Source organism: Limulus polyphemus, unplaced genomic scaffold, assembly GCF_000517525.1.
Source record: "Limulus polyphemus unplaced genomic scaffold, Limulus_polyphemus-2.1.2 Scaffold1004, whole genome shotgun sequence".
NCBI classification, from domain to species: domain Eukaryota; kingdom Metazoa; phylum Arthropoda; class Merostomata; order Xiphosura; family Limulidae; genus Limulus; species Limulus polyphemus.
Window position 1 is genome coordinate 182,499 of NW_013666614.1, and position 14,204 is coordinate 196,702.

A 14,204-nucleotide genomic window follows, 5' to 3' on the forward strand; every position below is an offset into this window, starting at 1 on the left:
CTATCTGTGCTCTGCCCACCACGGGTATCGAAACCCAGTTTCTAACGTTGTAAGTCCACAGACATACCGCTGTGCCACTGGGGGGCAACTATTATGCATTAATCTGAACTGGGCTACATGTACTTATAACGTAAGGACAATATGCATCAGTCAGGACTGAACAAGATAAACTAAACTAGTTTAATGGTACAGTGTTGGTGATGAAACTAGCAGCATCTAGTGAAGTTGGGTACACTGCAATACCTCATGTGTCACTAATGCTTGAGTCAGTCCTTGGACTAAAATCACTCATTTATGATCATTCTGGATGTATTTTCCACATACTATTGTGGAAAACATGATACAAGAGTTTATAAATCATTTAGTATAGTTATTTTTTCTGCATATTGCTAAATAAATAATCTTATATACAGATTTATATACATAACACATGCTTAGATATTTTTTACCACCATTATACTGAACACAATAGTAGATTAATTATTTTTGACTTTCGTGTTGATTTGTATAGTAGTATAATAACGTATACATTAAATTCTCTGAAAATCAGGTTTCTTTAACACCTACAACAACTATTTAATATATTCAGCATATGAAAGGTAGTGAAATAATTACAGAAATTATGACACTTTCACAGCTTCATTCAGTTCAAATTTCTAATAAAAAGTAAAAATTTAATGTACTGTATCTAAAAGGGGATATTATGCAAAAATCAGCATTACTACTTCTCTGGCATCTTTTTTGCCCATCCATAAAGAAATATGATCAAGTAAAGTAAGGTTAAATGTAAATGAAGCAATAATGAGCAATAAATTAACTCTATCTAGAAAGGAGCTCAGTTCATTGCTGAATACTACGGTGCATAAAATAATTTTTATACTTCAGGCAATGACCAGGATATTAGGCTAATACTTCTATTCAAGAAATATCTAACTAGATGGAACAGTAACATAAGCATTTTGACATTCCCTGAAAAAATGTTCACTGCATTATTTTTCTTAATTTCTTTTTCAAGTAAATTGCTTCGTAGCCCAAAGGGGCCTAAGAGTTTCAATATCATACGCATAATGAAATTGGATAAAAAGGTAATATCTTTTACATTTTATTCCTATTTCTAAAGATTTTCACTGATACTACTTATCTGATATATAATTAATGTACATTTTGTACATTCTAACATTTCAACTTTAGCAAAAATCTAAGCTTGGAAATACTGTAGGTATTCTTTCTCTCTCTCTACCTCATTACATCTGGACAATATCAAAACTGATAAAACATTGCATTCAAATTTCTTAATGAAAATAATAAGTTAAGACCTTTGAGATGATAACCTGCTGTTTTAAGCAAAAACACGATACTTCAGTTTGGCATGACATTGAAACGGATATTTTGAAACTAAAAACTTCAATAATTAAAAAAATTCTACTTATGAATCAATCTTTTTTCAATTGGATATATCTTTATATTACACTACACAAAGAATTAAATCAGCTACTGGTTATAAAAGTTTATAAATGATAGTCTCCATAAGTTATTCACAATAACCAGTTATATATATTTTACACTACAATTCAGCAGCTATGGTACAAACACACCCAACAAAATGCACATTGCATCCATTTGCCTAGTTTTCCCACGGACATAGAGAGTCCAGGCGCATTTGATATTGTAGTGGTTTTTCTATGTACTCTATTTCTGTAGTAAAACTCTATCAGCAATCAGATCAAAATAAACTGACTTAGAGACAAAACTTCATTGTAGTTTTCTCCTAGTTAGTAAGCAGAAATTAAGGAAGATAAGAAAATACACAGAAACATTTTAGTTTTTTCACAATTGTTACTAAAATTAATTAAAGCTTACAAATGATTGAAAGTATAATCCTAAACTGATACCAAGTTTATCAAAATATTTATTCTAGACATTATATATTACCAACATCAAGATCGTTACAGACAAACTCACACTAAATGCAAACATTTCTTAAAAAAAACACAGATAAATTAGAATTTTAAAATCCATGTTCCTATACAGTGAAAATACATACCAACAAAGATTTTAAGCTCCTTAATTTCTGGTTCTTTAGGTATCTGTCCTACTGACTTGTACGATATGTTAGATTTTTTTAATCTATAAAACAAACAGAGAGATATGAAGTTGCATAGTTCTAAAAAACAATCATTTTTTAATGTTTACACAAAAGCAAAAAATGGCTAAAAAGACAACTGTGATAAAACAAGCTAATTTCAAAACATTTTGGGATTAAATAAAACTTCTTTTACAACCTATCTACATAATAAAATTTTACAAAGGGAAAAGGACTATGAAAAATTTCATAAGGTCTTATGATGTGAAGTAGATACTGTTTACTACTATCCTTGTTTAAATATTTATAGTTTAAGAACAGTTATACTTATTCACTTTTTATGTCTCATACTAAAATAATGAAGAACATGAAAGAAACTTACTTTTCTTCTTTATGAACTCCTTGTTGTTCTGCTAATCGGGCTCTAGCCTTTTCATTTAATATGTCAGCTAATTCCTTCTGGTGGTGTTTTCTCTTTTCCTCTGCAGATTGCTCAGTCTGTAATTCAATGGATTCCAAGCTGTGATTATAATCAGTCCTAAAAACTTTCATTCTTTTATGGAGGAAGGAGAAAGTATGACTAAATTTATAATACCTTAATTACCTTCCAAGCAAATTTGTTTCAAAAAACACTAAGCAAATCCAATGAACCAGCCTACATTACATACCATCTCGAAAAAAAAATCACATGCTTTATTAAAAGAAAAAATGAATAAAATGTTAGTTGTGTTTATTTATCAATACCATTATGTACAGAAATATTCCATTCTACTGATATTGCTCCATCAGTAATTCTAGTATTATTAAGTTACCACAACGTACTGACCTTCTTGAATTACATTACCTGTCTTCAGAAAAGTCATTCCATACCTTTTATACCAGCTTCAATATAACTAATTTACTCTAAAACATCACTAAATGCAAATTTAACAAATACTTTTACATTAAAACAATCTCTTAAAAAAATCACATACACTCACTTCCCCTATACAAATTATTCTTCAGAAGCAGATACATAATTATCCACAATGAATATCTGACATACATACAAAATATACACATTTTATTACTTAATGCAGACTTTCCATAAATAATTATAAAATGTTTTAATAATGAATTTATTTAACTTAAAATGAAAAACTATAAAATAATAGATATCTGACATATCGTTGAAACAAGGTGGAGAATATTTCTGCCATAATTTGAGTAACTAAAAAATTTGAATAAACTGAGTTATATCCTGAGAAATCTACAATGACCATACTTTTGTATTAATTCTAGTTTTTCCCCAACTTAAGCTTCCGCATCGTTCTATACAGCATTAAATTTTCTGAATAATGAAAAAGTATTAAAGATCAAGGTAGCTTCCAACTTGTTGTCTTGCTTTCTAGTAAGATGTTCTAATCATTTTAAGTTATTAGGCCCAAATGAATTGAAAATTAAAGTTAGGATGATTTAAAGCAGTGGCTCTTAACCTTTTGGGAAGCCACAGCAATTCGGTTTACAGAATATGTCCTTGCACCCCTTATCTTTCAGGATTTGTTGATAATTCTCTCTTACGTTTAATTATATATTATCTATAACCAATAGAAAGTCAATATTTCCATCTATCAAACAACGTATTATACTACATTGTGTTCTGAACAGATAAATGTCAATTTCAGATATAACAGAAGCTTCATTCCCATGGGAATTTTAACAACATGCTTAGGAAAACTTGTAACGGCTATTCTCACATAGTTACGGTTGAAAAGTATAGAAAGTTTGCTATTAATTTATCTCAGGAGTCTGAGGGAGAAACCCTATTTGTAATGGAAACGCCAACATGTTTCACACCCCCAAAAATTACATTTTCCATTCCTAAGGGGTGCGTGCACCACAGGTTAAGAAACACTGATTTAAAGGGTGCCAAGATAAGGTCCAAGTTTGTATCTTACTCTGTCTCAGTATTCATCAAAAAATCTACTCAAATCCCTACTTACAGACACTACTTAAACCACCATTTACTATTTATTGCTTCAGATAGTCTAAAAAGGTTTATTTCCTTATATTAAAACTTTAACCTATCATTAGCTATTCTATTTTACTTAATTTTATAGAAAAGCTGACCAAAACTAACAAAACAGAGGGCATGTAATCCCCACATTTTACATTTAAAATATTGTAGATTTTTTATACAATCAGCTACTTGATATAAATTACATGCAACTATAATCAATCATAGGATTACTGTGTTGAGCTGCTACGTACACAGTTTTACAGATTCAGGTGAAGAATGCTCATGAAGAAAAGTTCAGAAAAAGTCCATAATGTTATTTCATAATCCCCATTTATCCTGTTTACATTATATATGACCCCTTTCATTATACAACAATAATTTGTATATAACCACATATTACACTCCTATTTACATTATGTTATACAACCCAACTGGTCTTAAACACATTTAACTATCCATAATAAAATTATATCTGCTAGATAACAATGGTCATCTACCCTCTGAAAGAGTAAAAAATTGATATAACAACATCCTCAAATAATTTCAACCAACCTTTTGTGTCACTTAATAATCAAGACTACCTCTATAAATACATCACTTTTATATATTCGACTTCATAAAATTTCACAAACCCTGAGTTTTGAGTCCAAGACAGCATTTCTTCTTGATCTACCTAAAATCTTGTCATTGTCATTGATGGTTGTCTGTTCTTCTTCCTCCTCTTCCTCATCATCCTGCATTGACACAATAAATATATTTTAATCACATCATCTAGTTTTTTAAACGTGTTTATAATTGTAAAAAAAATGTCAAAGTAGTTCATGTCACATAAATTTCTTCGGAATAGTTCATGAACAAATTTTGATACACGTATCAACATGTTTTAACACTATATAAATTATTTTACAGCAACATTATTTTTCAACAATGTCAGTTAGCTCAAGAAATCATTAGGCTTACTAATTCATCAAGTGGAAAATGAACTTTTATAATAAATATTAGAAACACAGTAATGTCAAAAAACTCTTTAATAACAAACATTTTGCAGTTGTTTGAAATTCCACCAGCAGTATTAAAACCTCAAAAGTTAATCCACAACATTCTAACTACAAAAAACATTTGCTATTAATTGCTAAATTTTTGATGCAAACAAAAACTTAGAACACAGATTTAAAAAGTAACAATATAGCAGAAGGTACAATAAAACATACAGCAGACATGTTTAATAATATTGTTAAGAGAAAACACTGTAAAGAAAGGTTAAAGTTTAAGTATATACCACTGAATCTTTAAAAAGAATTAATTAAAAAACAAAAACTAGAAATTATTAAATCAATGACAACACAGATGAGTTGATGATATTATATGGTGTTGGGTGATCATTGAAAATGTAAAGGTTTTCCAATATTTATAATGAAACATTATGGCTTAGTTTTGTAAATTGCAGTAACTTTTCTGTCTATCCTCATTAAAATTAAATCAAAAACAAATAATAAGTTTCTAAAAATTACAATAATTGCCTTATGTGTTGAATACAATATTTATGACAATTATGAATTCTTTGAGTGAATAAAATAAGAGTAAATAATGCATGTAAAGCTAGTCACAGAATGCATCATCTTTAAAACAAGCATGTGCAAACTGTTAAGTAAGGTCAAGATATATGGAAGTATTACACAACTGGATAGTATATAAATAGCTGTCATTTAGTGACATTTATTTTCGATACAAATATGACATTGACCAATAAATAAACTTAGGTACTAAAATATTTAATGGTAATTATGTTTAAGTTTGAAGTGACGAAGTTGCAAATATGGTGACATACGAGTTAAAATTTGATCAATACTATGTGCCATTGGTTTAAATCAAACAAGCAGTTGTGAATAGAATGGACTCTATTGTAAAGTGAGTAGCATGCATATGTATGATTTGATTTGTTTTAAGTATCACACAAAGCTATACAAGAGCTATCTGCACTATCCATCCCAAATTTAGCAGTGATAGGACAGAGGGAAGGCAGTTGGTCAACAACACCCACCATCAACTCTTGGGCTACTCTTTTGCCATTGAATAGTAGGATTGATCTTCACATTATAATACCCCACAGCTAAATGGGTGGTGATGGAGATTCGAACCCATGACCGTCAGGTTGCTAGTTGAGTGCTCTAACCATGATGCGATGCCATGCAGTATATGCACGAAGATACATATTAAGTTTAGTATTGTTTTAACAAAGACTGTTCTTTATATATATATAAGGATGGTATAAAAACTTTTATTACTGGAATACATAAGAAACAGAACTTACTTTCAAAAAGATAGCTATATTTTTCAGTTTCTTCTTGCTGTTAGTTAACAGTGTTGCAGGCTGGCCCTGTTAAACCATCAATTTTTAGTATGATTTAAACAATAAATCATCAACATTCACACAAGTAAACTAAAGATTTTGTTGTAAATAAAACCAACATCTAATCCATTTAGAATATTGGGAATTAAATTTATAAATTCACCACACTTCATTTGGTCTTTTAACAAAAATGTCCACATTTCCAGTAATGTTACCATATAAAAAAAATTACATTCAAAATTTTTTATCCAGAAAAAAACAGTTCAAAATTACAATACTTTTACCATATTTAATTGTTTATTAACATAGTTTTAACACAGAAATTCATATAATTTAAAACTGTTAATCATGTACCAATAACTGTTATTTTAGAGAAGAAATGTACAAAATAAACACACCTCATTCACAACAACTGTATCACCCACAAAGACGGCATATGTTTTAAACTGAGCATCACTAGTTCCTTTATTTTCTAGTCCAGAAAACCCAATGGTCACACTGAACACCATTCCTTCAAAAGAAAAAGAAACTTCTAATTAACAATTTATATAACCTGTAACTTCTTCACAGAAAACCAAACTGTCTACTTCTCACAAAACAATACTTTTCCTGTATGATACAGCAGTATGAAAAATTAAATCTATGCTATTCCTAAAATAACACTTATTTTTATCAAATACACTTCACAGAACAATTAGTATATTCAAATTAATATAGTTATTTACCAATTCATCTTTGTGAAATACTGAAGTAAATCATAATTTTACAAATTTACATTTCTGAAGGTAACCCAATAACTACTGTTAATAAGGTTTTAACTATCTGAAAAAAATGCACTAAATACTACTGCCAAATGTTAGTATCTGAATTCATATTTTAAAGCACTGAATAAATACTACTCTTAAACATGTTTTTGTATTTACATGATAATCAAGTGCTCTGAGTTCGTTTCTCAGTAAAAAGTTACATAATGGACTATCTAAACCTTTGTCCATCATAGGGAATCGAACCCCAGGTTTTAGCATTTTAAGAACGTAAACTTACTGCTGACCCACCAGCAGATTACTCTAAGAATAGTACAGCTGGACATGCATTTTTTTTATAAGCAATCTGTCCAGATATCCAATATTTTAATACAACAGCTTAAGTCCTGTTCGTGATAAAAATGTGTATTAATCATAACGTATAAAGAATGACCAACCTTTTTTTGCAACTGCAGTGGTTTTTGATGTAATCACTAAAGAACTTTCCCTGAATTCAATACCCATACCAAACCTAGTAAAATAAACAATAAAATAAATACAATTTTACAAATATACATACAGTAAGTATGAGGAAATGTTCACAAAATTAGATTATCTATAATGTGCACAAAATGAAGAAAGAACCACACAAATTGCAGTCTTCAACCAAACCTACAATATGTACAAATGTAAACAAAATTAAGCATTTCATAAGACAAACATACAAATATGATTAGTGTTATATAAAATGAAAAAAGAAATCAACAATTCTTAACCTTTTCACTATGGCTGGGACGTATATTTCCCAGTGCTCTCACTCCTTCACACTAAGACTGGGATAAATAGTTCCTATTGTCATTCAAAATTGCCATGTGTGACGTATGGGAGTAAAATGAGTTGGAAAGGCATCCCACCTAATGTTAATATGTTTCCCTCAATGTTTTCCACTCAGCCCTGTGGTAACCAACAAGATGCCTAAGCTGCATGCTGCCATCACTAGAGTAGCGAGTAGTAACCTTAATTACTATGTCAATATGTTTGATGTGCTTCACTCAGATAGCTCAGAAGATAATTAAAATGAATCAAGTGGTGTTCAAATGCATGATGATGAAGAGGCAATGAGACAAGAGGATACTAGCTCTCCATCTAGTGATGATAGTCTATATGATGAACCTGGACCCAGCAAAGGAAGGTGCAAACAGCATCAACAATGGGAAACACTTTTCCCAGTCGCAATGCGAAAGGGTGGGAGCACTGGAAAATATATGTTCTAGCTGCAGTGAATGGGTTAAACAAAACCTACAAAAATATAGAAAAAGAATAATGCAAAACATATCTCAAACCAAACCTGCTAATACAAAATAAGATTAATACAACTTATTACAACAGTGGTGTGTTGAACTAAATAACTATAGTGACATTTTAGTAACTTTGGATAAATTAGTCAAAACTATATAAAATAAAATACAAACCCAAAGTTTTTTGTCATTTTATCTACAAGATTCTTGTGTTTCTTTTCAACAAAATCCCTTGCATGATTGTAAACATCACACAAAGGGACTCCATGCTGAAGTTTATTGAGGATCTCTTCTTCAACAGTTACTGCAAAGTTGTACATATCCTGTTGTTCTTGGGTAGGGTTGACCAGTAAGGTTCTCACTATGTTGGAACAGTATGACTTGTAACGGGCACCAAGGGCACAGGTAATGGCTCCAAAATGGAGTGTGTTTTTGTCACTATATCATAAAAAAATTTCCAAGTTACAACAATCAGATTTTATTTGGGTTGTCAAAATTTCAACTACTATAAACCTAATACTCATGTGAAAGAATACACACAAAGCTGAAAGAGTGAAGTGTGTTTGGTATCATCACATCTCAAATGAAAGACCCTTAGGTTCTCAAGTTTGATAAGCTAACTACAAATCCACTGCTCAGTTCTTCATAGTCACTTCACCAGAAAACATTAAACTAAAGGCTGTAATTATACCACCCAATTGCATGATAACAAGTTAATAAAACAGTTTTAATACATTATCTCACCTGACAACACTAAACTTAAGATTGTAGTTGCCACCTGACTGGATAATAGCAGGATAACACAGGTCTACTTGAGTTAAGTCCACTCCTGTAACATATTTCTTGTCACTTATAGATTGCTCTACTCCTTCAGCTAACTTGGAATGTTTAACTTTCTGAAAAAAGAAAAAAAAATTGCTGTTGTATATGATATAATGCAGGTCTAATAATCAAAAGTTTTGTTAAAATTTACTTTATAATTTTATTACAGCAATTATATAATACAATCTGGCTATTGTATTGTACAAGTATTACCATAAATCACAGAAAAATGAAAAACAAAAACAATCCAGTATATTTGAACTATTTGGTTTCCTTCTTACTTGTTTCACCAAACAAGACATTATGGTTTTTGAGACACTGGGTGTTTAGCACTTATTCTATTACTAACTTCTAAATACGACTTAAAATGTTTTTATTAAAAAGGCCTAATGAACCACACTTCAGACATTAATTCATTATATATCTTCTACCTTTGTAGAAAACACACGTTTTACACTTGTTATACTATAGATAATCATAAACATTTTGGAGGAAATAATTCATAATATTTTTTTGCACGATTCTATATATTGTTTTAGGGATTCAAGATATTTTAAATGCACAATTCATTTAATGCAACACTATTTTTTTATGATTACATATTCTTCCTCCAAATCTAACATGAGAAATCATAATTTCATGAAATAATTGTACAAGTAAAAATATTAAATGTGTCACTTGGTCTTCAAAAATACTGCACCTCTATTCTTTTCCTATATATACCTTATAAGAATTCTGATAGTCTTTTAATTTAATATCTGTATAGCTGGTATAGTAAAAACATTAACATACAACTTTAACTTGTGAAGTTTAATAGCTTTGAAGACATTAATGTAAACAGTATGATTAATGTATGACAAACACTAGTAGCTATAATGAAAAAATTAGCACTATAAAACAGGTATTCATTTTAAACATAGTTAAGTTCTGTGGTTACAAGATGAGTGACAAGGATTTTTTTCCTAAACTTTAAAAAAAAAGTTTTTTCAAAAACAATTTAGAATTATCATAATCCAAGCTTGTATTTTACAATTATGTTACGAATCTAACAAATATATTGGTAATCACATGCACACATGAAGTTTAAAATAAAAGGCCGAATAGTCTTGGAGTACTTTGGAGTGAAAATTCCATCAAATAAATATCTGTTCCTACTTTACATGTTGTAAAGCAAAGTTGAACCCTTATGACTATTACTGCTTCAGTTTCAACTTTGTTTCTTGACCAATTACCCTCCATCTAATGCAGACCCCAAAAAATAAAACACATACACATGGGCCAGACCAGGACCAACAGAAACAATACACAGAGAATTACAAATATGACAATGAACTCTTGCATTCAGAAGGACTGGTTATGAATGAAAAGCAGACTTATGACTAGGAATTAAATAATAATTTTCAATTTCCTAAGTTAAGAGTATCAACGTGCACTTTACACAATCACATAATGTTTTATTCTTCAATTATAGGAAGAAACATTAGAGTGCTCAAAAAATGTAAAAGGGTACAGTCTATTGAATATATTTACTAGACAAGATACTGTTTAATCAATGTAATTAAATAATACATCTATATAAAACTTAAAAACGTTTAGAACTGATAGTTTCTTTTTCATTAGAATTTTAAAGGAAGTACTGCACTGCTTTAGAAGTCTAATATTTTGTTTCACTGGTAGCACTGAGGTAAATAACAGTTTGTTTGTTTTTGAATTTTGTGCAAAACTACATGAGGGCTATCTGTGCTAGCAATTCCTAATTTAGCAGTGTAAGACTAGAGGGAAGGCAGCTAGTCATCACCACCCACCGCTAACTCTTGGGCTACTGTTTTACCGACGAATAGTGAGATTGACCATCACATTATAACGCCCCCACGGCTGAAAGGGCGAGCATGTTTGGTGTGACAGGGATTCGAACCCACGACCCTCAGATTGCGAGTCGAGTGCCTTAACCACGTGACCATGCCGGGCCCAAATAACAGTCACAGAGTACAGAAACTACAAACAATGTTCAAGGAAAGAGTATCTGCATCAATCATAAAAAATTAATCCTACTTAATTAAACAGAGCCTAGTCTTAGTCACAAATCAATTCACAACTCATCAACTATTACAACCAATTCATCTTTAAATGAATACTCTAACATGAGACTGTATACAATACCTTGTCTGCATCAATAATCTCCATCAGCTGGTCCCTTAAGTATTTGGTATAGACATCAACTGTTACTTGGCAGGCTTTCTTGATAGTGGTTAACTCGGACTCTTCCTTGGGAGCCATAATATAGGCAATAGCCGAGCTAACATCAATCTATCAAACAAAATTTTAGTTCGTTAGTTGATAATCTCACAAACAATTATACAAGACATCAAATTAGCTAACCAGCCTATTATACATACTAATGAAGTATGGACAGAGAACTGGGTGATCATTTTCCAAAAAAGGAAGAAAATTAGAAATAAAAATGTTAAATTGAAATCAGATACATTACCAATCAACTTCTTGAGCCACTTGGCACAAGGGGAAAATAGCAACTAACAAACATGTTTTCAAATATATTCAAAACCATGATGGTCTAATGTATGTTATGGCTCATGAATACCCACTTTGAAATTTAGAGTTGTATCATATCATGTTTTTTTAGACAACCAATATATTTGTATTCTAGTCTTTGCTTATCAAGCATTTGAATTACAATATACATAACAAAACAGCAATTTTTACCTTTCTAGAAACTTTATATTAGAATATTTTAATTTTTTAGTGATATATAATCCCTACAGCCTTGCCATACAACAAGAATAAATGACTAAAGCTGTTTTTTCCTACATAAATGCAACTCAAAGTTAAAAGAATGTGAATACATTTAAACCAAGTTACATCACACAACTGATATACAACCATATAAAGAGAAGGGTTATAAATGTATTTTCTAATCATGGCCTAAATTTCATAACAATAAATTATACACCAAATCTCCTAATTTATATCAAAATTTTTAATTTAAAAAAAACCTTAAACTCATAGAATATGAAATAATTATTTTGACATAAAATCAAAGAAATCCATTTTCAAAGTTTATTTCTCCAACTAAAAAAAAAAATAGACATTTTGTGATCCTATACAAGTTTCCTTTTTACCAACTACTTCTGGATACTTAAAGTCAAGGTAATTCATTTTTTACTAATACAATGACAAAAACATATTAATATTAAGTTTTTCTTTCCAAATCTGTTAACTTACTTCACTATCACTTTATCAAAAATTCCTGGACATTTTACTCACAGAGTCAAACTTGGCTACTGCCAATGCAGCTCTCCAGGATTCCAGAAATTCTCCAGGAAACTTGTCTTTGGTAAACTCTCCTATCACAGAACCCTAAAAGAGTTTATAACATGAATATAGGAACTGTCTTTACAAAATTTTTTAAATCTAATTTTTTTTCACAAGCCCCTTTTTCAGAGTACTGAAGTCAGAGAGCTTAATATCCTGATTGATGAATACAAAATCCAAACAACCTGAACCAAAAAAAAGCCTGAAAATTTCAAAACCCAGTAACATCTCTAACAACACAGAAAATATAAACTGCCCAATGACTTTTAAATTTGAGTGGTTTATTTCCCTATAACAGAACATAGTACAGCTAACAATTAAAAGGAAACAGAAACCCTGTCTAAAATAAATGAGCTAGCTGTAAATAATATTTGATCCAGCAACCTAATATCTATGATGAAATCCAGTAAATGTTACTCAAAAAAATCCAAAGGAAGTAAACCTGTACTTTGCCATCAACAGTAGTAACAAAAAAACAATATAATTTTATTATTCTTTAGCATAAAGAAGTAAACATCAAATCAGGCAGATTAACATGGGAAACAGTACACTGGTATGAGTGAGGGAGAAAATAAAATTTTCAGAAAGTTCTGTAAATCAACAATAACGATTTATACAATAAACCACAAACATGGTTTCTTTTTCCCAACTTATTCCTATTCACATTATGCAATCATTCATCCCCACCATTAGGTGAGAAGGGTGTGCATGTTTGCATATAGAAAATGCAATATTTTAATATTATGTAGAATGCTTATTTGTAATAAGAAATATATCTTCCAAATATATATATATACACACACACACACACACACTTAATGTGTACATTTCAAACATTTGTTAAAATTAGAGCTGAAATGAATATCCAAGTAAGATTACTTTTTAACAAACAAATATTTCAACCAAAATTTGATATTCAAATATACAGTTTGGTTTCTTTTTAATATGTTATGTTTTCAAAGAATTTCCTTCATGTTGTAAACAACCTGGACATCACTTTCATTCTTGATTGCAAAGCACAAGCAAATTTCAACATTACAAACTATGAATTGATGTCTTCCTGTCTGTTAATCCATCATAATGTTAAATGGTGTCTTAATAAATGAAATCCACAAAAAGAAGCATGATATTTTCATTGTCTTTACTGTTGAATATTCAAATAGTAAAATCCAATATTTGTTTCAGCTCTAGTTAAAAATGACACTGCTGCTTTTACAACACTTCTTTGGATATGATGGAATTCTTTACATTTTAAAATCATCAACAAAGGATAAGGTTATGTCATCTTACAAGAAGTAAAAACCTTTTAGTTGTAAAATATTATTAACAGCTAAGAACATAGCCACATCATACATGATATGTACACAAGGAAGATGCCAAAACTGGACAAAATGTGTACTGCTAATCAATGTTTCCTCTAATTTTTTCAATCCATGTGCAGAATGAATTTTTTCATGTGCACCAGTATCAAGGCTATGTGCAAATGTATGCTACCAGTTTTTTTTTTGGAGGGAGGGCAGGGTATTTCTAGACCATTGACCCTATTGGATCATTAGGCCACTTTGCAATGCTACCAGCT

General features: G+C 30.3%; 1 protein-coding gene across 4 annotated transcripts in view; it reads right to left on the reverse strand.

The window, feature by feature from the left end:
- LOC106461648 (FACT complex subunit SPT16-like) overlaps positions 1–14,204 on the reverse strand; it is a 56,712-nt gene that overhangs the window by 27,584 nt on the left and 14,924 nt on the right. For all 4 annotated transcript variants that reach the window (XM_013921490.2, XM_013921492.2, XM_013921489.2 and 1 more), the window contains exons 5-14: positions 12,578–12,670; positions 11,456–11,602; positions 9,218–9,369; positions 8,648–8,911; positions 7,634–7,707; positions 6,831–6,943; positions 6,394–6,459; positions 4,715–4,816; positions 2,466–2,581; positions 2,045–2,127 (exon numbers count right to left, since the gene is read on the reverse strand). In XM_013921490.2, the coding sequence (XP_013776944.1) occupies positions 2,045–2,127; positions 2,466–2,581; positions 4,715–4,816; positions 6,394–6,459; positions 6,831–6,943; positions 7,634–7,707; positions 8,648–8,911; positions 9,218–9,369; positions 11,456–11,602; positions 12,578–12,670 (1,210 nt within the window). The remainder of the gene's footprint in view (positions 1–2,044; positions 2,128–2,465; positions 2,582–4,714; positions 4,817–6,393; positions 6,460–6,830; positions 6,944–7,633; positions 7,708–8,647; positions 8,912–9,217; positions 9,370–11,455; positions 11,603–12,577; positions 12,671–14,204) is intronic.